This window comes from Panicum hallii, chromosome 7 (genome assembly GCF_002211085.1).
Source record: "Panicum hallii strain FIL2 chromosome 7, PHallii_v3.1, whole genome shotgun sequence".
Lineage (NCBI taxonomy): Eukaryota > Viridiplantae > Streptophyta > Magnoliopsida > Poales > Poaceae > Panicum > Panicum hallii.
The window spans coordinates 47,329,860-47,352,315 of NC_038048.1; the positions used below are offsets into that span (position 1 = coordinate 47,329,860).

Genomic DNA, 22,456 nt, shown 5'->3' on the forward strand with positions numbered 1-22,456 from the left:
TTTCACTAAATAACATGTGTTCAATTATTCTTTCACATAGAACCAGGTTTGTTGATAGTATCTTATCTAACTTTACATTAGCCCCTCTACAATTTTTGAAGCGAAGATTAGCTCTCTCTCTTTTGGTTTATGCCACGAAAGAAAAGTTTATTCCGAAAGCTCTTTCTTCTTCAGTACACTTGGGTGTGAGCATAGATAATCATAAATTACTCATTTGTGACAAACACTCTATTGACCTGAAAGGGTAGGCAAAGTTGGTGTCGTGTGTAAAGTGTGCGTGGAATCTTAGCTTCCCTCGGGTCTCGTCTGAATCTGCGGCAAAACAAGTGGTGCCGCAGACGTGATCCACCGAGAAAGCGACCGCAAGGAATCGCAATTCTTCCTCGCGCGTCCACGTCACAATTTTGACTGACGGAGCGTTTTGGTTTGGCGGTAAATTCTCCGTGTAACAATTTGTCCCACTCACGTAAGAAAAAGAGAGCCGTGCCTGTAATTTTCTTCCTCCATCCACTGGCGTTTGGGAGCCGGAGCAGCCAAGCGTGACCCTCCAAAAGCGAAATCCGCGTCACACTTGCCCCCGCCCGCACGGAGTAAACAAAGATTCTCGAATATTTATTGGTGGCCATAAATAAAAAGAATCTCGCCATTTTCCAAGCACGAGATTCCCAAAGGTTCAAAGCCACTTGGATCGCGGATCGCCCGGCCCATAACGTGACGAAGCCAACTTGGCCCACGGTATCGTGCCCCCGCACCCGGTCCACTCGACCGCACCACGGAATGCCTCGCCGACAACCCGGCCCCACACGAATCTCCTTCCTCACGGGCTCGGTGAGTCGGTGCTCCGCGCCCACGGATCCTCGCCTCCAACTGGCGGCCCCGCATCCACCTCAGCAGCGCAGGAGCCGCCGGACCACTAGTAGAGCCGTTGGGAGGCGCACGAGTCACGACGACGCGGAGGCGCAGCAGAAAGGGACGGCACTCTCTCGTGAGGCGAGGAGGCGGAGCCATGGCGGCGTCGGCGAAGGGGCGGCTCGTGCCGGTGCTCGCGGTGGCGGCGGCGCTCGCGGCCGTGCTCCTCTACCGCGCGCCCTTCTCCAAGGTCCCCGGGATTCCCGACAGCGATGGGTGTATCTTCCTTCCTTCTCTCTCCTCTCCGCGCTGTCGAATCTGTGCTGGAAACTGAGGCGGTGTTCTTTCTCTCTCTCTCTCTTGGTTGCAGAGTTTGGGCGGCGAAGGGTGCAGCCTCCTCCCGCACGACCACTTCTGGATCGCCAGCGAACGCGTCGTCACGCTCGGCCGCGTCGGACCCGCCGCAGGTGACTGTTCGTTCCATGCCATCTCGCGCGTTGACCTCGCTCATCATCGCTCCGCACTCTCACCTCGGTGAAACTGTAACCGAGAGAAATGGCGATGTGAAGCGGATTACTACAGAAGTTGGGTCTGCCAGACAGATTTCTGACGCTGATGGTTCCTCTGTGATGATTGATGGTGCGTGCAGTGGAGGTCAAAGGGGGCCTGATCAACGCGATCGCCGTCGGGGACTACCGCAACTTCGTGCTCCGGCGGCCGCTCCTCGACTACGGAGACGCTGTCATCATGCCCGGACTCATCGACGTGTTAGCATCTCGTACTTGCTTAGCCTGCCTCACTGAATACTGATAGGAGATTAGGCATGGCCAAAATGGTGGTGCAAACAGTGACTCTTGTTCTGATCTGCGGATGCATAACTGTCCCAGTTTCCTTTTTCCTCAGTCTCTGATGGTCCTGATTATTCTGTCAGGCATGCCCATCTCGATGAGCCTGGACGCGAGGAGTGGGAGGGCTTCTCCACTGGTACAAGGGCTGCTGCTGCAGGTGCAAATTCATTTCAGTCATACAGCAAACTAATTAATTACTAGTTATTGCGTGGTCTTGGTGTTTAGACTTGACATGCCCGTATGCTTATGGAGCATGGCCTGAGTCTCTGTCAGTGAACAGCAAAGCACAATACATAATCGTGCAAATCCTTTTGTTTCAGGTGGGATAACAACGCTAGTGGACATGCCACTCAACAGCTTTCCATCAACAGTTTCTGAAGAAACTCTCAAGCTGAAGGTCAGGTTTCTCTGTAAGTTGCAGTATCACTGCATAGAAACATAATGCACATATAGTGGCTACCTGCCTTTTTCCCGTGATTAACACTGGTTTCGCGTGCCTTACTTCAGCTCGAAGCAGCTCGGGATAAGCTATTTGTTGATGTAGGTAAGTTGGCTGACTGAAACGCTGAAACGAACGGTTCCTTTTCTTTCAGATGTTTTCCACACCAAAGTGCTGTATCTCAAACTCTTTCGTGACACGTACTCTGAAGGGAACAAAATAAACTCTTGCATAAGATTTGCATATCTTCAAATCTGACTCCTATATTACTCTCATACAGGGTTCTGGGGTGGCCTTGTGCCAGAGAACGCCTTCAATCCAAGTGCTTTGGAGAGCCTCCTAAATGCAGGAGTTTTAGGACTAAAGGTTTGTTTCTCATCTAGCAGTTAGTACTGAACTCGTAGTCGCTAGGTTTTGGACATCATTTTCAGTTTCTGTTCCATGTTCCTTGTTTTGCACAAGGAAGCTTTTCTTGCCGTCAAGCACAGTAGTAACGTTAGAATGATAGAATCAGACAGCAAAGATTCCAATGTTTAGAGGTTCTTGCTAAGAATTTAAGTAGCAGGTCCCTGCTTCTTTTCCTCTTTTTAGCCAGCAGATGTATACACAAACTGACTGCTCTCACTTTTTATGGTTCTAGTCTTTTATGTGCCCCTCAGGCATCAACGACTTTCCCATGACAAATTCAACCCATATCGAGGTATGTCTTATTATTTTCCTTATTCTAGATTCACAGATTTTCCAATTTTTTTCTATGGAATCTCTGATGCGCTTCTCTCTGTGTTATGACACTATAGGAAGGATTGGTTACACTGGCAAAATACCAGAGACCTTTACTTATCCATGCTGAACGTATACCTGATGATGAGGATGATGATGGACTCGATGGTGAACTAGATCCTCGATCCTATGCGACGTATCTGAAGTCTAGACCACCAGCATGGTAATTATATCATTATGTTAGTCTGTGCATCTTGGGTGAAACAATTAGTCTCTTTGGAGTCAAGTGTCAACTATGTTCTTGAGCAGTAGGGTTTAGAACTGTGAAGGTCTGAAGGATAATCTTTAGTTCTTCACCATAAATGACTCACTTTATAAATCTTGCGATCGCTTAAACCTAGGGAGGAATCAGCTATCAGAGATTTGCAACGTGCGATGAAGGACACAGAGGCAGGGGGTCGGTCAGAAGGAGCTCATATTCACATCGTTCATCTGTCAGATGCAAAAGCTTCCCTTGAACTTATGAAGGTATAAAATATAAAAAGAAAATACTGTACAACATTGCCATGACTTATATGAACTTCTGGTTTCAACTAAGTTCAGAAATAAGCTGCACGTGAACAAAATGAATGCCAGATTCTGCTCCTCTAAAATGCGAAACTATTGTTGTTGAAAAAGCTATGCATATTACTGTACTGATGACTTCTTTTCATGGTGTTGTCATGTTGTGATTTCATACTGTAAGTCTCTCTGCTTGTAGGATGCTAAACGCACTGGTGCAAGCGTGACTGTAGAAACATGTCCTCATTACCTGGCATTTTCAGCTGACGAAGTTCCAGATGGGGATACTCGCTTCAAATGTGCCCCTCCTATACGTGATGGCATGAACAGAGAAAATCTTTGGAAAGCTCTGCTCGTATGCTACTTCTTCACACTGGTTCTGACTTCTTGACAGCTTCTAGCAAACTGATCGAGTTAAATTTCGCATAATTAATATTAGGACGGACACATAGACATGTTAAGCTCAGACCACTCACCATCAGCTCCTGATCTCAAACTAATGGAAGAAGGCAACTTTTTAAAGGCATGGGGAGGTATATCATCATTGCAGGTTAGTTTCTCATAGTTTCAGTATTTTGGGACACTAGTACATGTCAATTCACATTAGTTCAGTGCCCATTGACTTCAGAACTGCCAATGCAAACTTTTCTGCAAATTCAATCATACTTCAAGCAAAGTGGAACACTAATACTGAAAAATTAATGTCCATGAATTAATTGTGCACGCTCTGTAACCAATTTGGCATAAATATCTGCAGTTTGTTCTCCCTGTGACATGGTCGTATGGGAAAAAGTACGGCATTACTTTGAATCAACTAGCCGCATGGTGGAGTGAAAATCCAGCTAAGCTTGCAGGGCAAAAGAACAAGGTACTGAAAATGCTGTGCCATCTCATATAGGCAGCTAAAGTTCAGTTTAATTTTATTTTGCTTTTGCCTTTCTAGACAATTGATACCATGAAGCACATATTCTCAAAGAAATGTTGATTATACATTTTATCACAATAAAGGATCTCAAGTGTAGTGCTGATTTGTGTAGGGAGCTATTCTGCCGGGATACCATGCTGACATTGTAGTATGGAAACCTGAGGCACAGTTCGAACTTGATGACAGCCATTCTGTGTACCATAAACACCGGGTTTGCTCCCTGCCTCAAATGATCTTATATATTTCAATTGTTATATATTCTTGCAAAACTGGACCATTGACAGGAAATTCATACAAAATTTGCAGAATATTTCTGCATATTTAGGGAAAGAACTTTCTGGTAAGGTCCTGTCTACTTTTGTGAGAGGAAATCTTGTGTTTGCAGAAGACAAGCACGCAAAGGCCGCCTGTGGTGCTACAATCCTCGCTAAGTAAGATCGCAGGTTCAAAGGTATGGTATCTTGGATCATTAGCTTAATCACTGCATACATGCTACGAGAATATGAATGTATCTGGCATAAGAATTGATAGGCTAATGATTTACGTGTTTTGGTACTAACTTTGTGTTTTCTTCTGTGTGCAAGGTGGATGCAGAGCTGCTCCAGTACTGCCCTTGCTGATCCATAGCGTATATGCTTGTATGCGCTGTGTATCTGTAGGTTACCCCTGTGTATAATTGAAGCCATTTATGCCATTGTTGTAGTGTAGTAGAACCCGCAACTGGATTGGCTTCAAGTTTGCCCCAGTTGCCAATTGGTCTGTTGGACCTTCTGTATTATAATTTGCTTTTGTCTATTGATATGGAAAAAAAACTTGTCCAAATCTATTGTCTCCATATACATGTTCTGTTGATATGATGAAAATTTCTTCCATTTTCATCCAGATTTATGCTGGCAAATGAACTGGGAAGGACCAATGAACTGGGAAGGACCGTGCACTCGCTCATGGTAGCACAAAACGTATTCTATCTTTACGTTAAAGCGGAATGGAAACGGAAAATGTCCGGGACTGTCTCCAAGCGATAAGCCGAAGCCTGCTAGTCTGCGCGCGGCTTCAAGCGTGGAGCTCTCCCGCTTCCACGGCCATGGCAGCCCCCGCCAAGCTTACCCTTCTCCTCCCAACCACCCTCACCTCTACTGTTTCCTTCCCCAGCCGCGTCGTACTGAAGCCATTCCCTCCGCTGCAACGCCTCGTAGTTGCCGCTGCCGCCTCCTCGTCGTCCTCCCAAACCTTGTTATCGTCCCCCTCGTTGGAAACACCGGAGGCGAGGCAGATACGTCTAGAGACGGAGTCCGCCCTGGAATGGGGCAGCGTATGCGCGCGGCTGGCAGACTTCGCCGCCACCTCCGCCGGCCGTGCCGCCTGTGTGGAAGGTCGGGTCGCCGTCGGGCGGAGCCGGGAGGAGAGCGAGAGGCTGATCGAGCAGACGGCCGCGGCGGTGCTTTTGTCGGCGCCACTGGACTTCGGTGGCGTGGAGGACGTGTCCGCGGTCGTCGCCGCGGCTACCGGTGGGCGGTTGCTCGCCGTGCGAGAGATTTGTGTAGTCGGGCGCAGCATCCGGGCCGCCCGCGGAGTATTTGATCAATTGCAGAGCCTCGCCCAGGAAACGCAAGACGGGAGGTGAGGAATTGCTTCAGGTTCATACTGATGGCAATGGCATTGATCAGTGGCAGATGATTTTAACAGTTGCTTGTGGTGCCTGAGACCTGTGCGGGGATATTGTTTCCGTTTTATGGTAGCTTGTGCAGATAAATCACGATTTTTTGCTATTCACATCTGTTTGCAGATTACAGATGTTCTTAGATATTTGTTTGATTCATGTTTCTTGAATGAAAAAAGGCGTTGATTCATCTTCCAGCAGGTACTCTCCTCTTCTGGATGTACTGCAAGGTTGTGACTTCTTGACTGAACTTGTGCAACGGATAGAATTTTGCCTTGATTCCACTCTTTCTCTGGTCCTGGATCGCGCCAGCAAGAATCTAGAAACAATTCGCAGAGAAAGGAGGAGGAACATTGAGATGTTAGAATCTCTGTTGAAAGATACAGCTTCAAAGATTTTCCAAGCTGGTGGGATTGATAGTCCTGTGGTCACTAAGCGCCGTTCTAGGATGTGTGTTGGTGTGAAAGCTTCACACAAGCATTTGGTGCCTGGTGGAATTGTTCTAAGTTCCAGCGGCTCTGGTGCAACGTACTTTATGGAGCCGAGGGATGCTGTTGAGCTTAACAACAGGGAAGTTAAACTCTCAGGTGATGAGAGAGCAGAGGAATTGGTAATATTAGGCTTGCTAACTTCAAGTATCGTAGACTCCCAACTGAAGATCAGAAATTTGATGGACAGGATTTTGGAATTGGACCTTGCCATTGCTAGAGGGTCGTATGCACTATGGACAAATGGTGTCAAACCAAGCTTCAGTGACAGTTATAGCAGCAGCCAGTCGGATCAGAGCAGCGACTATTCAGTTTATATTGAGGGCATTCGGCATCCTTTGCTACTTGAACATTCTCTCATGGCAGAAGATTCAACTATAGAAGCATCTGAAATGCCTGTTCCATTGGACTTGTGGGTGAAAAAGGATGCAAGGATAGTTGTGATCTCTGGACCCAACACTGGAGGCAAAACTGCCACTATGAAGACCTTGGGGCTGTCCTCACTTATGTCAAAAGCTGGAATTTTCTTCCCAGCCAAAGGAAGGCCTAGGATTCCATGGTTCGATCAGGTTCTTGCAGATATTGGTGATCACCAGGTAGTCTCTGTCCTTTGATGCGATTTTCTGTAATAATTTCCGGGGCAATAAGCTTATTGACAAAAAATATTTTTTGGGTTGAAGTCGCTGGAGCACAGCCTCTCTACATTCAGTGGGCACATATCACGCCTGCGCAGGATTGTAGAAGTTGTATCAAAAGATTCTCTAGTTTTAATTGATGAGATTGGAAGTGGCACTGATCCATCAGAAGGTGTAGCTCTTTCAACCAGCATTTTAAAGTTTCTTGCAAGTAAAGTGAACTTGGCCATTGTGACAACTCATTATGCTGATCTAAGTTGTCTCCAGTCAGTTGATAGCAGATTTGAGAATGCTGCAATGGAATTTTGTTTAGAAACTCTGCAACCAACATATCGAATCTTATGGGGCACTACTGGTAATTCCAATGCACTTAGTATTGCAAAATCAATCGGTTTTGATCAAAAAGTGCTTGATCGCGCACAAGAGTGGGTTGAGAAGCTGTTGCCTGATAAGCAAAAGGAACGCCAAGGTTTACTTTATGATTCTCTCCTCGATGAAAGAAACCTTTTGGAGTCTCAGGCAAATGAAGCTGCATCTGTTCTTTCACAAGTTGAAGGGTTGTACAATGAGGTAGCTTTACTCTAATGATTTGTTCTGGCTTTTTTTAAAAAAAATTTGCCATGGCAGTGATGTACATAGATTCTCATCATTCCCTCACTTGAAATCTTACTTTATTTATTCTGACAATGAAGATTCGTTTGGAAGCTGATGATCTTGAAAGTCGAGTAGCTGCTTTGAGGACAAGAGAGACCCAAAATGTTCAACAAGAACTAAAGGTTGTGAAGTCTCAGATGGACACAATAATTAAGAACTTTGAAGTTCAACTGAAGAATTCAAAACTTGAACAATACAATTCACTAATGAGGAAAGCAGAAGCTGCCACTGCTTCAGTGGTTGCTGCTCATCAGCCAAATGAAATAACTTTCAACGATGATGAAAACCAGAGTTTGTTTGTTCCGCAAATTGGAGACAAAGTGTATATCCAAGGATTGGGAGGAGGAACTATGGCTACTGTTATTGAAACTCTTGGAGAAGATGGGAGCTGCATCGTTCAATATGGAAAGATAAAGGTTCAAGTCAAGAGAAGCAAGATGAAATTGGTTCAACAAGGTACAAATGAGACAGCAACTTCCTCTTCTGTAAAACCAAAGGTATGCTGCATCTTCTCAGCATCACAGCATGCTATCTATTCACATCAATTCTAGTTTCGGTAGTTTTTTGAAAGCACTGCGTAAGACTACAAGAAGAACAAAATATCTTCAGAATGTTAGAGATTTCTTAACTAAGCCATGGCATTAATTATAGATAAAACCTGTTTCAATTTTGCAGTGACTGAAAAAAAAAGCCCCCAAGGTTCTGACCTAAGCTAGCTATAGTTGCGCTGTAGCTCCATATGTGGCATATCCAGCAACCAATTTAATCGATTTTGTCGGTATTCTCATCGTCTAACGCGTGGCATATTGCAATAGCAAGTCAGGGAAACCAAGTTAGCTTGAGCACTGCAGGATGCATTGATTCCGGCTTGTCAATTCCTGGCATTGATGGTCTCCGCTTTAGTTTGGGTGGATGCAGCACACCAGCAGTATGGAAGAACAGGCTGGACCTTAGATTGGTCCATGCCATCCAATGCTGGTGCATGCATGAAGACCTAGATATTAGGCACGTTGGGACCAATGAAGATTGGCATATGGTGGGCAATCGTTGATCGTCGTGGCTTGCTTGCTTCAACCGTGTTCTGACAGTTTTTGGTTTGTGGCAGGGCCGAACGCCGAAGCAGCGATCTGCAGCAGCGGAGACGAACCAGAGCCAAGATGGCAGCGTCTCTTTCGGCCCCGTTGTGCAGACGTCCAAGAATACGGTGGATCTGCGCGGGAAGCGGGTGAGCGAGGCGTCCTACGAGCTCCAGATGGCCATCGACTCGTGCAGGCCTTGCCAGGTTCTCTTCGTGGTCCATGGCATGGGCACCGGAGCCGTGAAGGACTGTGCCATTGATGTTCTCCGGAACCACCCTCGAGTGGCCAAGTTCGAAGACGAGAGTCCTCTCAACTACGGCTGCACTGTGGCCTACATTCAGTAAACAGACATCGCAGTTCACAACTAGTGTACAGCACTCGCTGGAAAAGATCAATCTATGCAGCAGCAGCTTGGAGGGCTATAATGTATACAGCCTGTATGACAGGGTTTCCTTGAAACTCTGAAGCCATGGCCTGGTCTGATTCGTGAACAAGTACGTGCCACCGTGCCAGACTGCCAGGACAAAACATGGCCCAGGAAAAGAATTTTACCGTGACGCCTGCAGTGATACTATTGTTGCATTCAAGTGTGCCTGGCTGTAGTGATCACAAGTTCATTGCTTGTACAATTTTCTAGTACCCATGTACTAGGTCACTTCAAAGGAGAATTGACGCATATTACTACTGGCTCTGACGAATATAACATAGGCAGGCCATTTCTACTGTTATATTATGATTGTTGAAATAAGCAGTACAGATCTTTCTGTGTTCGGTGAGCTCTTCATAATGATTCTGCTAGCTGATTGCTGGGTGGATTGGGATCGGATGAATGGCACTGGAAACTGTGATCAAGCGAAATCCTGAACGGAAACAAGGTGCACGCACATGTGGCACCTTTTGGAACTGGGGCGCCGGATTTTATGTGGTGAGGCCTGTTGTGGCATCTTCCATGACATGCCCCCGTTTGTCACTTCATTCCAGAACAATATACAAGAGATGAAATACCATTCTAATAAAATACGCAAGAGATAAGATAAGTGATGAAGAAAGAACAGATTTGAAAGTTCTGATCCCAAATCAACTATTGCCTCAGTACTAGGGCGCTGTTTGGCACAGCTGAAACTTGTACAGAAGCCAGCTGGTGGCTAGCTGGCCAGAGAAGCAGCTTGTTAAAGAAGCAGCTGGTCACGGACCCTGTTTGGCACAGCTGAAACCTGTTCATAAATTATTAACAATTAATATATCATACAATTAATCATAGCTGGGCAGGGGGCGGGGCCCGGCGCGGGGGGCGGAGGCAGGGCGCGGGCGGAGGGCGCGGGGGGTGGAGGCCGGCGCGGGCGGAGGGCGCGGGGGGCGGGGGCCGGCGCCGGGGCGGAGGCAGGGCGCGGGGGCGGAGGCCGGCATGGGGGCGAAGGCAGGGCGCGGGCGGAGGGCGCGGGGGGCCGGGGGCGGCGCGGGGGGCGAAGCAGGGCGCCGGGGGCGGAGGCCGGCGCGATGGGCGGAGGCCGGCGCGGGGGGCCCAGCACGGGGGCGCGGCGCGGGGGGAGGGGGCGGCGCGGGGAGGCCGGCGCGCGGGGGCGTCGCGGGGGTGGCGCGGGCCGGTGCAGGGGGTCATGAGCACGGGAGGTCGGGAGGATTGGATTGGGGAAGAGACGGGAGGTCGGGAGGATAAGCTGGTCCGCTCCGGCTGCTGGAGGAAGCGCGTTTTCTCGGGCCGTCTGCAAGCGCTGCTGGGGGAAGCTAGGTCAGAAGCAGACCATTTGGCCAGCCCGGGACTTAAAATTGTTTAGAAGCACCCCATAAGCTGTGCCAAACAGGGTCTAGGTCTCATATATTGCCCACCAACTGAAATGGGGGTGATGCATGCCAGAGTTGTGGACCGCATCAAATCCCGGCCAAATTGCAGGATCACACGAACAACGAGGTGATTTGTGGTGGGGGACGGGCAGGACGCAGTTCATGAACTCAAGGCAAGAGTGAGTGAGTGACAGATGTTTCGTTTGTAGATTATAGCGGATTTTGAAGGTTTGATTTTGAAAATTTAAAAGTTAGATGACCTTCAGAATTGAGAACCGGGAATACAGCCGATTATAGATTCTCGATTCTGAATTCTGGGAGTCATATGTTTTTTAGATTTTCCAAAATTAAGTCTTCAAAATCTTATAGATTCTCGATTCTAGATTCTAGATGTCATCCGACTTTCAAATTTTCTCATAATAAAATTTTCAAAATCAATTATAAGCTGAAATAAACAGAATTAGAGAGTGAGCTGAGGCTGATTAATGCGAGGGGGGATCCATACTCCAACCACAGCAACATCAAGGCCTCCGAGTCGACTGGTGGGGGAGGGACGGGAGGAAAAGGGATCGCCCTAATTAAGGCGGGGGCGCATCCGCCACCCCAACTGCCACACCGGACGCTCCACTTGACGCATTCCACGTACACATGCAGCGATGGGGCGACGCGGACCGCGAGGGCCCACCCCTCTCGGACCCACCTGTCAGCTAGCTCATGTGCAGCGGATGCGGCCGGGCCCACCTCCTCGTGCCCGTGTCAGATCGCTGTACTTGCAGAGCAGTCAGGGCGGGGGGAGCCACCCTCGAATCTTCTTGCTGCGTGGCCGCGCCATTTGTTTAAGCGCCACCAGCGGCTGCAGCAAAGTCATGGGGGGCGAAATCAATCAAATATAAATCCCAATTCTGCCTAGTGGTTTGTTGTTCCGAGATCCCCTTTTTGGCTGCCAATTTGTCCTAATCTCCGGTGATCTTCATTCTTCCACTCTGCAACCTCCCCGCTTCCCCCACTGTAATGCAGGTGCAACAGATTACCAGTACTCCTACGTCCTTTTCCTAGCTGCTTGCCTTGATCTCGGAGGCCGCAAGCTCCCAAAACGAAGCTTCCATTTTTGCTCTTCCTTCCTGCCCCGTCCCCAACTTCCTTCTTGCTCCTCCCTTTTCCATTTATCGCGATCTCTTCTGAAACTGCCTCACTTCTACATGCCATTGCTTCCCAGTAGCTTAGCGAGTGTGAGTACGTGGTTGGAGATTTTGTTGTAATAATCAAGGATTCAGGAGAGTCCGCGACGAGGTTTTGCCTGCACCGCATCGTCCTCTGCCCGCAAGCTCCAAAAGCCAGGCACTAATTATAGCAAGGGCCGTCATCATACGAGAATCATCCAACGCAAGGAAGGAGATACGAACGTTTGTACTACCACTGCTGCTCCAAGATCCCCCTGGCCAGTGTCAATGACGATGTGATGGAGCTGTTTTCCACGAGGCCAAGAAACTCCTCCGCATTTCCACAGCTTCTTGGTCCTTCAGCTGAGCTTGGCCTACGCCGCCTCCACCCTCCCATGGCACCACTGGTTGCAATGTGATGCGGAGGGGCGGTTGTTCCTGAGGAGCAGGAGGAGGCGCTCAGGGAGAAGAAGAGCGAGCGCCCGGCTTCTTTGGGAGGCGCTGGTTCTGCGCCTGCTGGAGAGAAGATGGCGGGCGGCGAGGGGGCGGCCGCCGCCGCGGTCACCGGCGAGGGGGAGATGCGGTCGCTGGCGCTCACGCCGACGTGGTCGGTCGCCACCGTGCTCACTCTCCTCGTCGCGGGCTCGCTCATAGTCGAGCGCTCCATCCACCGACTCAGCAATGTAAGTGCTAATTCCTACACAGACAGAAAGATGCAGTCTTTGCTCCTCGTGACACCTGCTTATTATGCTTAGTACTTTTGTCTTGTCCATGCTCTGTCGTTTATTTGCACTTCTTGAACTTGGTAAAATAGTCAGTTTTCGATTCAAGAGTTACATTTTCGTAAGATGTGATCAGGTACTCCTATTTGGAGCAATTGCCCTTTTTCTTCCCAAGAGTTTTTGAGCAAAACATGGGTGGGAACTTCTGTTGGTAGCTATTCTTTCCAAAACAAAATTCTTTTTCCATCAGCAGTTCAGCTAAACAGCGGAGTGCTCTGCTGAAAACTTAATCGATGTTCCTTTCTCATTTACTTCATTAGGCGTGGCATTATCAGTATCATCAGTTTTTCCCCCAACTAACTCAAGATAATCTCGTACTTTTTCAGTGGTTGAAGAAAACCCACCGGAATCCACTTTACAAAGCAATGGAGAAGATGAAAGAAGGTAGCCACGCATTCTTTGTTGTATTTTTCTACTAGCTTATTTTATTGGGGTTGTTACAAAGCGTGAACTAACATTATGCTACCTTTTGCTGTAGAAATGATGTTGCTTGGTTTCATATCTCTGCTTCTGGCTGCTACATCAAGAATTATCTCAGGAATCTGCATCGATTCCAAGTATTACAACAGCAGATTCTCTCCCTGCACCAAAGAAGAGGTCAAGGAATCTATAGATGCAGAGCACGCCGTTGCTCACGCACGCAAGCGTCTAATTGAGGTCATTCTGCACCATTCACTTAGGAGAAATCTAAAAGTTCGTTACCATAACCATCAAGGCTGCCCTGAGGTGTGTAATTGTTTTAATTTCCAAAGTGCCTCGAAGAATTTGAGCATATCCGATTATTGTACTAGAATTTACATTACTTTTGCTTCTTTTTTTTTAGAAAGATCATTTGATGTGCAGGGACACGAATCATTTGTTTCACATGAAGGTCTGGAGCAGCTGCACCGGTTTATATTTGTGATGGCTGTAACTCATGTGACATATAGTTGTTTGACAATGTTACTAGCAATACTCAAGGTGCTTACCCTATTACACTTCTATATTAAGCACAAACTAATCCTTTCTATCGAAATACACTCTACTGTACATACTTACTTGGAGAATTGACAATGATGAAGCTTGTGTGTTTGCCTACCAAACAGTGTGTCACTCTATTGATTACAAGTTGCAGGACCCATGATGAAACACTTAGCATTTTGAATATGCTAGACAGACATCTGATAATATATACATATGGAAAGGCAGAACACTTATTCATGCATTTTGTTGGTTCTCACACATATTATAATTGGCATTAATATCGTCCTGATCCTAATCTTTGCATGCTGGTAGATCCACAAGTGGAGAAAATGGGAGGATGAAGCATTCAGGGATAATCACGAATCATTTTCTCGTAAGTGTACCCTTTTTTTATCCTTAAAGAAATTATAGGATTCAGGTCGGAAATTCATCTGATTTAATGATCTGAAACAGAGGCAAAGCATACTCTTAAATCATTATTGTTGCTTTAGCAGTTCATCTTAATGAATATTGCAGGTATTTTATATTTTTTCCCAAAAAATAGTTCTGCAATAATTTCAATCCTGCTTTCGTAAGAAGTGCTTTTACAACCCTAATAGGAGGCCTCTGATTCAACAAAGTTTCTCTTCACTTACCTTTGAAGTTGGGGAATTTTCCTTTGTCATTGGTGAACTGACTATATTGTAGCCAAACTGCATCTGACTATTCCTCTTCTTATTTGCATCTGACAGAGATCGCATATGAGTCAGCAACTAGAAGGCAACCAGCACTCACCAAATCCTATTCATTCCGCTCGTGGAGCCAAAATAGTGTGGTCATGTGGCTTGTAAGTTGAGGCCAATAGTTTTTATAGCTCATTTGAGGCATAAAGTTCTCTTTCCATGCACAGGCCCCAAATATTACTATTACCATTTCACTGTTGCAACCACACTTACATATTTTATTATGTTACCGTGCAGGTTTGCTTTATCGCACAATTTGGCCAGTCTGTTGTTCGAGCAGACTACCTTATCCTCCGCAAGGGTTTCATAATGGTAAATATGCCATTTGTTTGCTCTTCCATCCTGAGTAGAATTCTTATTTGATTGCCTTCAGTATGTTTATTCACATAAATGGAGCTGGGCCTTACCCGATACCCTTTATATCGGTTTATTGACTATTTCTATTTATAACCAAGACACACTATAGGTCTATTGATATGCTATGTACAACCTTGTAGTCTTTTTTGAGTTTTTGACTCACTGATATTGCAGACCCACAAACTTTCACCAACGTATGACTTCCACACTTACATGGTACGCTCAATGGAAGAGGAATTTGAGAGGATTGTCGGAGTGAGGTTGGTGTAATAGTAAGCCCTGATTAGTGTCAGCGAGCTTGGCTGCGTATGGATCTTTACTATGTTTTATTTTTTCTCACTGGAGAAATATTATCAGCTAACCTACTCCTTTTATGCAGTGGAGTACTGTGGGGTTTCGTTGTTGCTTTTATGCTATTCAATGTTGATGGTAAACTTTAAACCACTTTCCTTTCATTGAGATATTCTTGCTTCCTCACTGTTCAGAATCATATATGGTGATTTTATTTTAGGATCCAACCTGTACTTTTGGATAGCAATTCTTCCTGTAACTGTAAGTTGTAGCCTGCTTCTGGAACATCCTACAACCTAGGTATTTCCTCTTTAACATTTTTGGCCTGAACTGTAATGTGAATGTTGTGCAGCTTGTTCTACTAGTCGGTGCAAAGCTGCAGCATGTCATTGCAACTCTGACAGCAGAGGGTGCCAAGATGACTACCTACGGGCCAAGGATACAGCCAAGGGATGATCTCTTCTGGTTCAAGAAACCAGAGTTTCTCCTTTGGTTAATACATTTCGTTCTCTTTCAGGTACATATATATACCACTAGAATTTGGAAACAGTTAAGAGATGAGGATAAGCTTACTCATGCTTCAATTTGATAATTGTGCAGAATGCTTTTGAGTTGGCTTCTTTCTTCTGGTTCTGGGTATCATTTCTGTCTAGCTTATGTTTATAAATGAATTATGTGAACATGGTAAAGACGTCTGTTCATTTGAAGAATTGTAATAACATATCTGTTGGCTTTGCTGCAGTGGCAATTTGGTTATGATTCATGCTTCATCAAAAACCACCTTTTGGTATATTGCCGCCTTATACTGGGGTATGCATTTCAGAACACCACTTAGTATCTAGTCATATGAACCATCAATTTGGTTAATGTATTTCATTATTTCTCTTCATATATGTATAAGCCAGATAAACCATGACTATATAAAATTTCAGGTTCGCGGGACAGTTCTTATGCAGTTACAGTACATTGCCTGTTTATGCGCTGGTGACTCAGGTAACACATTTATATGCCAAAATTAAGCCTCAGACTATATGACTTTCCTGATGGACACATGTTGATGAGTTTGCGAATCAGCAAGAATCAACCATTCAACAGGATCTTGTTAAAGTACAGATGCCATTTTCAGCAAAGAAGAAAGCACTTACTAACGACAATGCTTGTACGACAACACAGATGGGGTCCAAATACAAGGCGGCCTTGATCCCGCGGAGGATCAGAGAAACCATCCACGGGTGGGGAAAGGCCACGAGGAAGAAGCGGCGTCGTCGGCGCAGCACCTGGGACGACTCGACGGTCCGCACGGAGACGAGCACCGTGTGCTCCCTCACCGACGAGGACGAGGACGACTTGGACGACCACCACGGGCCGTTCGAGGAGACCCCGAGAGCCGCCAGGGGGCCGCCGTTCCTGAAGATCGAGCTGCAGCCGCAGCACGGCAGCGGGCGCGGCCCCAGTCCCGGCACGCCGTGCTTCCACGCCGCGGCCATGCCGGGCAGCAGCTCGACCCACGGCGGCGGCAGCGGGCACCCGGTGCTCCTCCGGCAGTCGTCCTCGGCCTCGGCGCCGTCGTCGCCGTCGCACCGCGGGGGCAACGTGACGAGGTCGGCGTCCATGCCCGGGTTCGCCTGCTTGAGGACGGGCACGGGCGCGCCGACGCGCATGAGCCATGACGAGTCCACGTGATCGATACACACGCAGACGACAGTACTGGTGCTCTAGGACGGTGGTTGTGGGGTTGCTAGATCGCACGTACAGATGAAGAAATTGGGCTGCTAGTGTAGAGCTAGACTTTGAGGTAGGATTCTGATGATGATATACACATCTGAATGGAACTGAACATTGTCTGAAAACTCTGAACAAATGACTGAGAAATCTCCCGGGGTTCCGCTGGATCCTTGGCATGCCGCCGTGTGCCTAGTTTCCTGCCACCGATCGCGAACCACCCAAATCAACGCTCTGCCTGACCATAAATCAACAGGCTACCTTCTTGATCCCAATCTCCATTTCATTATTTTCTGGTGATTGTTGCGCATTTTCATCAATACAGTTAATACAGTTTCATGAGTATTTTCATCAATTTGAGAAAAGGTTGATCCTACAGCATTACCCCGGACACTGCTTTACTGCTCGATTGGCTTGGAAAACTGTCTGAACATGATGCAACAGAGAGGACACATAGATGAACTCACATACTTATCACAGATTTCAAACCTTCTTCACTAACAGCTAACACTGTATCAGCAATGGTACATATATTAGATAAGGTTCCTACAGTTGCCAATTAGGCCACAACAACCTGCCAGGCTCAGGCTTGTAGAAGAAAGCAGAGTGCAAAACGGTGAACCTCTCCCCACAAGCCAAGAGAACTGAAAAACAAATCATTAGGCTGCTACCGAGTTTCCATTTTTCAGGTCAAGTACCGAGGACAAAACTCTAGAGGAAATCATGGTCCTTGAGTTAGTCTTTGCAGATCACTCTGTTCGTCCAGAGTTTCCATCAGAAGAGGTGGCGCGTACTGCGCGTTCCCTTGGTGCTCTTCAGCATCCTGGCAGAAGGAGAGGATTATGGTGTCGATCGACATCTCAACCACTGCAAAGAAGAGCTTGGCAGCTACATAACCGAGGGCCCATGTTACCTGCAGTATCATTGTATTATCAGAATGCAGTTAGCTTCAGATTTTAGCAATGGAAATGAAATCTGACAGTCCAAGAAGCAAGAACTTGAATGAACCAAATAAGGTTGAAATTCTCACCAGTACAGGGATCAGTGGAGATGATATCTTGTTATGTGCAGATTTGTACTTGTGAGTGTCCAACATCAGAAAGGCAAAAAGCGCACAGAATAGGCTCACGCACAGTTTTCCTAGGAAGAGGATCACATCTCCAATGACATTGACTTTTCCAATACGCAGTATATTCTTCATTATCAATCCAGTTGCAAGAACAGAAGCTTTGTGGAAACCCTTCCCAGTAATGGCAATCTGCAGCACAAAATGAAATGCACAAGCTTTTTCAGTCTAATACAAGAATAATTCAACATGTATAGCATATGCTTTCACATACAATACAAGCATAGGAAAATATAAAACCCTGCAGGTTGCAGTAAAGTCAAAACTTATAGATGATTCACCATTGGCATAATGGGTTTGAAAAACTGCATTGAAACAAGAATCAAGTACATCTATGGGCAATTTGCATTAAGAGCTATTAGTCTGTCAAGGGACTGAACTGAACCAGTCCCAGTTGGAACCAGTCCCACAAAGTGAGCAAAATGATAAGTTGATAGCTGAATTCAGGAGGGGGGGCTTATTGTGATCCACAAGAAAGCTTCATACTCACCATTATATAGGCATTTCGATTTACTGACTTGAGGGTCCAGTCTATGCAGCCGAGGCAGCATTCAGAAGAGGAAGATGCCGCTTTCCCAAAGCAGCTTTCCCGAGCAGAACCAACAAACTTCAACTTGCGCCGAAGGCATTCTAGTATAAAACGCACCCACTCGACAACTGATACAACAAGTGAACCCAGAGCAACAGATCCAAGGCTGTAGCGCATCAGCCGCTTCAGCGAAGAGACTACAGTGAGAAATGGTATATCATGCTGCATTGAAGTCGCTTGAATGGTCAATAAGGGAGAATACATCAACTAAGACGGAGAAAAGAAAACCCTAAATGCAGAGAAGTTTTTATGTGAGCCAATTCAGCTAAATTATGGACTTAAAATGCTTACTGATATTTCACCACGTGCCCAGTAGTAAGAAGCAACTGATCCCGCGATCACAGTTGAAGAGCATGCGAGAAAGAATTGAGTCGCCCAGTAGCAGCCAAATAAGTGGAATAGAATGGCAATGCTAATATGAGGGGTGTAATGGATGCTATAACCACAACAGTTGTCACAATTTACTTTGCCCAACTTCAGATCGTATGAACAACAATCAATATTGCAATCATTTCTGACAATTTGCCCAGAGCTGAAGAGGTGGAGTGTCGCGGCAAACCAGAACATATAAAATATAGCAAGGATGAAGAATGGCACAAGCGGAAATACTATGAGTGCCTGAACTTCACCAATGACCTTTGCAGCAACCTGAAACCATGTATCATAGTTAGTGTTTAAGAGCTATTAGCTAGTACCACATTCACAAAAGAGGTGGCATTCACAGCTATTGACTTACCTTTAACACAGGTGTTGCTATCAGTATTCGGCGGACAATAGCTATTGAGGACAGGAAAGCAATGATCATCACTGCTGTCATGAAAACTGTAACCGTATGAAGGTGGCTTATTTCCTGGTAAGAATGGGACTATCAGATTTCTAGAAGAAGCATATATAACTTGGAATATATTGATTCAAATGCCAAATGGATTTACTTACCCGCCCACTTATGTGAACATATGGATCGCTTTCACCAATGACAACAGTTAAAGGGTCATTGCCTATCCAGCCAGCTGAATGTGCGTGCAGCCAGTTAGAAGTAGTGATCCATAAATCAGACATGTGCAATGTGAAATATGGAGCTTTCTTTGAGCATAGGTACTACTAACTAGAAACTGGAATAGTGAATAGTACCTTTAATGTAACAAAACATTGTTACAGATATAACAAGGGCATTGAAGAGGACTACTGTTATCCATGTCATGGCAGCAACGAAATAACGAATCATAAACAACCAGATCACTGACAAGAAAACAGGGAGGATTCCACCACAAACGATAAATACAGGCCACGATTTCCCAATGTCTGCAATGTATCTCTGCAGTCAGAAGATAAAACAATTAAAGACAGTAACATGCTCGATACATTAGGTTGCAACAGGAATTTCTTTAGCAGGTCCAGCCTAAAGAGGGTCCCAAGTACCAATTACTTTTTGCAATGATCATCGGTGACTCAGTATCGTAATAATCTTTTTTCAAGGAAGAACATTATGTGCATAGTTTAAAGAAAATTCAGGATAAAGCCTTCCCACTTAATGCCATTACGATTCAGGAATTTTTTGTGAAGATAAAATAGACTAGGCGGGCAACAAAATGATGCCAGGAAGTCTACAAACCTTTAGTACAGCAGACCTTGAATCAATAGCCTTGTGGACTGTTTTATCAATGAGAATATTTTCATCAATGCTGACACCACCCATCTGCTGCCAGTGCTTCAAAGAGACATTGGATGCCCGTGCAATAAATTGGCAGCTCCAATAGACTGAAGGATAAGATGAATTTGAATTACTTATTATCTCAAAATATGAGTTTATTGAATGATAAGCCAAGCCACACTGATTAGTCCTTATGTTCAAAAGGCATCACAAAATGACAGCAGAATAAATATTACCATTTACAGTTGGAAATATGATCGGGTAGCATGGACCTTGGAGCTGAAGTGAGCTATTTCTCATGTCTGGTGTGAGAGACTCAAAATAGTCGTAGTCCCTATTGATCCAATCATCAACAGAGAGACGAATGTCCCCTTCTGGATAATCACAAATAAAGTTCAATCCATCTACTGCTGGATTTGGGCACTCCATCAGGCAGATTGCTTTGGCATCGGCCAGGTTAACCTTGCTGTTCTTGAGTCCACTTTGGTAGACCTGGTTCGGATTCATCCAATATCTAACATCCAGCTCGTGCAAATTTGGGTCACCATGCTTGTCACCACAAATGTTCCCTTTGTAGTCCAGCTCATAAGTCAGCCTGCATGATTGAAGCACAAGATGTCATCTTTGGTCAACTGATGCAGATGCAGAACATAATAATATTCATCAATCCTTGTTAGGGCGGTCAACCAAACTCTATTTGATAGGGCATGGAACTGCTTTCAGCTAAATATGACCAAGTCTTAGCTAATGTAGTGGGAGCTCCAGCAACCAAACAGATATCAGCAAGAATCGGTTCCATGGATAAAGACAACCAGTACAAAATAGTATCTGCATCTGCCCCTAAAATGTAGCTGTTCATCAAAATACGATAGCGGTAGTCCAACGGTAGCAATCTAAAGGATGCACGTATACTCTATAAATCAACACAAGTGATTTGTTTTCCCCTGAAAAGTGTAGTATTTGTGAGGACCATTAGCTTTCATCTACTTTTAGCCTATAAGAGCACAATCCTTTACAAGCTGTTCTGCTAGGGTTTGGGTAGGGAATGCAATTCCGAGGACCACCAGAAAGCTCTTTTGTTTGCACTACATACATGCTCACTTTTTTTACTCTTCAAAGCTAAAGATGCGTCATTCTTTACCTAACCAGTTGGAATACTGAAGCAAGACAAGATTTGCTACGCATTGACATATGTATTCCATTAGCAAGCAAGATCCGTTTGGTAAAATCATGAGCAACCCAACCTCTTTCCGAAAAAAAATTAACAAAAAAAATCATGAGCAGCCATTAACAGAAGCTCGCTTGTTGTGCTCCCTTGGAGTAACAAAAAACAAGTTTTTTTTCCTTGCAGTCATTTTCGCTAAAAATATTTTCTTGTCGAGACCGAAATTTTCGTTTAATCCCACCGAAATTGGTCCTGTCGCACTTGAAAAAACCAGGCATCTCACCGCATCGGGCGCCCGAACCCAGCAAAGGAAGGCGGAATGAAGAAGGTAGAAGAGCGAGCAGAGATCCTGAGAGGGAGGAAGAGGGAGGAGGAGGCGAATCTGACCTGAGCGGGTTGCCCTGGTTGAATCCGAAGCTGGAGTTGACAATCATGGCGACCCAGAAGGCGGCGAAGATGACGAGGAAGGCGATGTCGCGGCACCTGCGGTTGTGGCGTATAATGCCGGCGCCGGGGGCGCCGCCGCCTCCCAGCTCGTCGTCCCCGCCGGCGGCCGCCGACGGGTAGCGGCCGATGATCGCGCCGAGGGGCCCTCCCATTCCGCCGCCTCCCCTTGTCGCTCTCCTCTCTTGCTCGCTGCTGGTTCCTCGGTTGCTCGATTGGATTTGGATTCGGCGCGGTGGCTTTGGCGTGAGCGATGGGGGAGGGAGCGATCTGTGGGTGGTGGTCCGGTGGGGACTGGGAGTGTGGAGAGCGGAGGCAGTGAGCAGCAGCTGCCGCCTCTGCAGGAGAGTGGAGTGATGCTGATGGGTGGTGGTGTGGAGAGAGAGAGAGAGAGAGAGAGGGGTTTTGGCTCTTTCCTGCTTGCCCCTTGTGAAAAAGGCGAGAGAGGGGGGTGGTCACTTTTTGGTCTGCTGGTGCTGTCTCTATCTCTCTCTTTTGATTCTAGATGTTTATAATAAATTATATCACCTCGGATATTTTGATATTAAATATAAAGATTAAATATAAATTAATTATAAAATAAACTGCATAAGTCTAGAGTTTATTCGCGAGACGAATCTATTAAAACTACTTAATTTATAATTTGCATATTTACCGTAGCATCACATGAGCTAATTATATATTAATTAGATTTAATGGATTCATCTCTAAAAAAAGCTTAGAGGTTACAGAATTTATTTTGTCATTAATTTATATTTAATATTTTTAATTAGTATGAAACATCCTATATAATATATTTTTAATAATAGATTTATAATAAAGACTA

The 22,456-nt window shown here is 45.8% G+C and overlaps 4 protein-coding genes across 4 annotated transcripts; 3 read left to right on the forward strand and 1 right to left on the reverse strand.

Moving 5' to 3' along the window:
- The first annotated feature begins 928 nt into the window (after positions 1-928).
- On the forward strand, positions 929-9,542 carry LOC112899635 (endonuclease MutS2-like). The gene is given in 20 exon segments (XM_025968180.1): positions 929-1,125; positions 1,220-1,316; positions 1,499-1,616; positions 1,781-1,854; positions 2,018-2,094; positions 2,205-2,241; positions 2,417-2,502; positions 2,777-2,836; positions 2,934-3,079; positions 3,258-3,384; positions 3,617-3,772; positions 3,857-3,967; positions 4,175-4,285; positions 4,455-4,553; positions 4,649-4,785; positions 5,294-5,316; positions 6,182-7,086; positions 7,171-7,695; positions 7,818-8,276; positions 8,885-9,542. Coding segments are annotated over 18 exon segments (3,471 nt in total). The 5' UTR covers positions 929-1,125; positions 1,220-1,316; positions 1,499-1,596; the 3' UTR covers positions 9,203-9,542.
- Positions 5,281-5,966, forward strand: LOC112899634. Its single transcript, XM_025968179.1, has one exon. It carries the CDS (start codon positions 5,328-5,330, stop codon positions 5,964-5,966), a length of 639 nt encoding a protein of 212 aa, XP_025823964.1. The 5' UTR covers positions 5,281-5,327.
- Positions 9,543-11,394: 1,852 nt separating the features above from the next.
- On the forward strand, positions 11,395-16,930 carry LOC112899263 (MLO-like protein 14). The gene is made up of 15 exons (XM_025967666.1): positions 11,395-12,501; positions 12,927-12,984; positions 13,079-13,326; positions 13,444-13,560; positions 13,876-13,936; positions 14,295-14,389; positions 14,523-14,597; positions 14,817-14,902; positions 15,022-15,071; positions 15,154-15,194; positions 15,286-15,450; positions 15,534-15,569; positions 15,676-15,743; positions 15,866-15,926; positions 16,107-16,930. Exons 1-15 carry the CDS (start codon positions 12,346-12,348, stop codon positions 16,614-16,616), a joined length of 1,827 nt encoding a protein of 608 aa, XP_025823451.1. The 5' UTR covers positions 11,395-12,345; the 3' UTR covers positions 16,617-16,930.
- Positions 16,931-17,113: 183 nt separating this feature from the next.
- Positions 17,114-22,003, reverse strand: LOC112899262 (choline transporter protein 1-like). Its single transcript, XM_025967664.1, has 10 exons — positions 21,574-22,003; positions 20,258-20,616; positions 19,983-20,128; positions 19,502-19,685; positions 19,307-19,380; positions 19,107-19,220; positions 18,662-19,018; positions 18,272-18,532; positions 17,686-17,913; positions 17,114-17,568 (listed from the first exon to the last, which is right to left on the reverse strand). Exons 1-10 carry the CDS (start codon positions 21,783-21,785, stop codon positions 17,377-17,379), a joined length of 2,127 nt encoding a protein of 708 aa, XP_025823449.1. The 5' UTR covers positions 21,786-22,003; the 3' UTR covers positions 17,114-17,376.
- Positions 22,004-22,456: the final 453 nt, after the last annotated feature.

Bases quoted from the DNA above. Each gene is read 5' to 3' on its own strand.
- LOC112899263 (XM_025967666.1), top strand. From the start codon at position 12,346: ATGGCGGGCGGCGAGGGGGCGGCCGCCGCCGCGGTCACCGGCGAGGGG. The intron at 13,561-13,875 runs GTGCTTACCCTA...GCATGCTGGTAG, and splicing joins TGTTACTAGCAATACTCAAG to ATCCACAAGTGGAGAAAATG. The intron at 15,927-16,106 runs GTAACACATTTA...ACGACAACACAG, and splicing joins TTTATGCGCTGGTGACTCAG to ATGGGGTCCAAATACAAGGC.
- LOC112899634 (XM_025968179.1), top strand. From the start codon at position 5,328: ATGGAAACGGAAAATGTCCGGGACTGTCTCCAAGCGATAAGCCGAAGC.
- LOC112899262 (XM_025967664.1), bottom strand. From the start codon at position 21,785: ATGGGAGGGCCCCTCGGCGCGATCATCGGCCGCTACCCGTCGGCGGCC. The intron at 18,533-18,661 runs GTAAGCATTTTA...ACTTCAATGCAG, and splicing joins GGGCACGTGGTGAAATATCA to CATGATATACCATTTCTCAC. The intron at 17,569-17,685 runs GTGAGAATTTCA...ATGATACTGCAG, and splicing joins CTCCACTGATCCCTGTACTG to GTAACATGGGCCCTCGGTTA.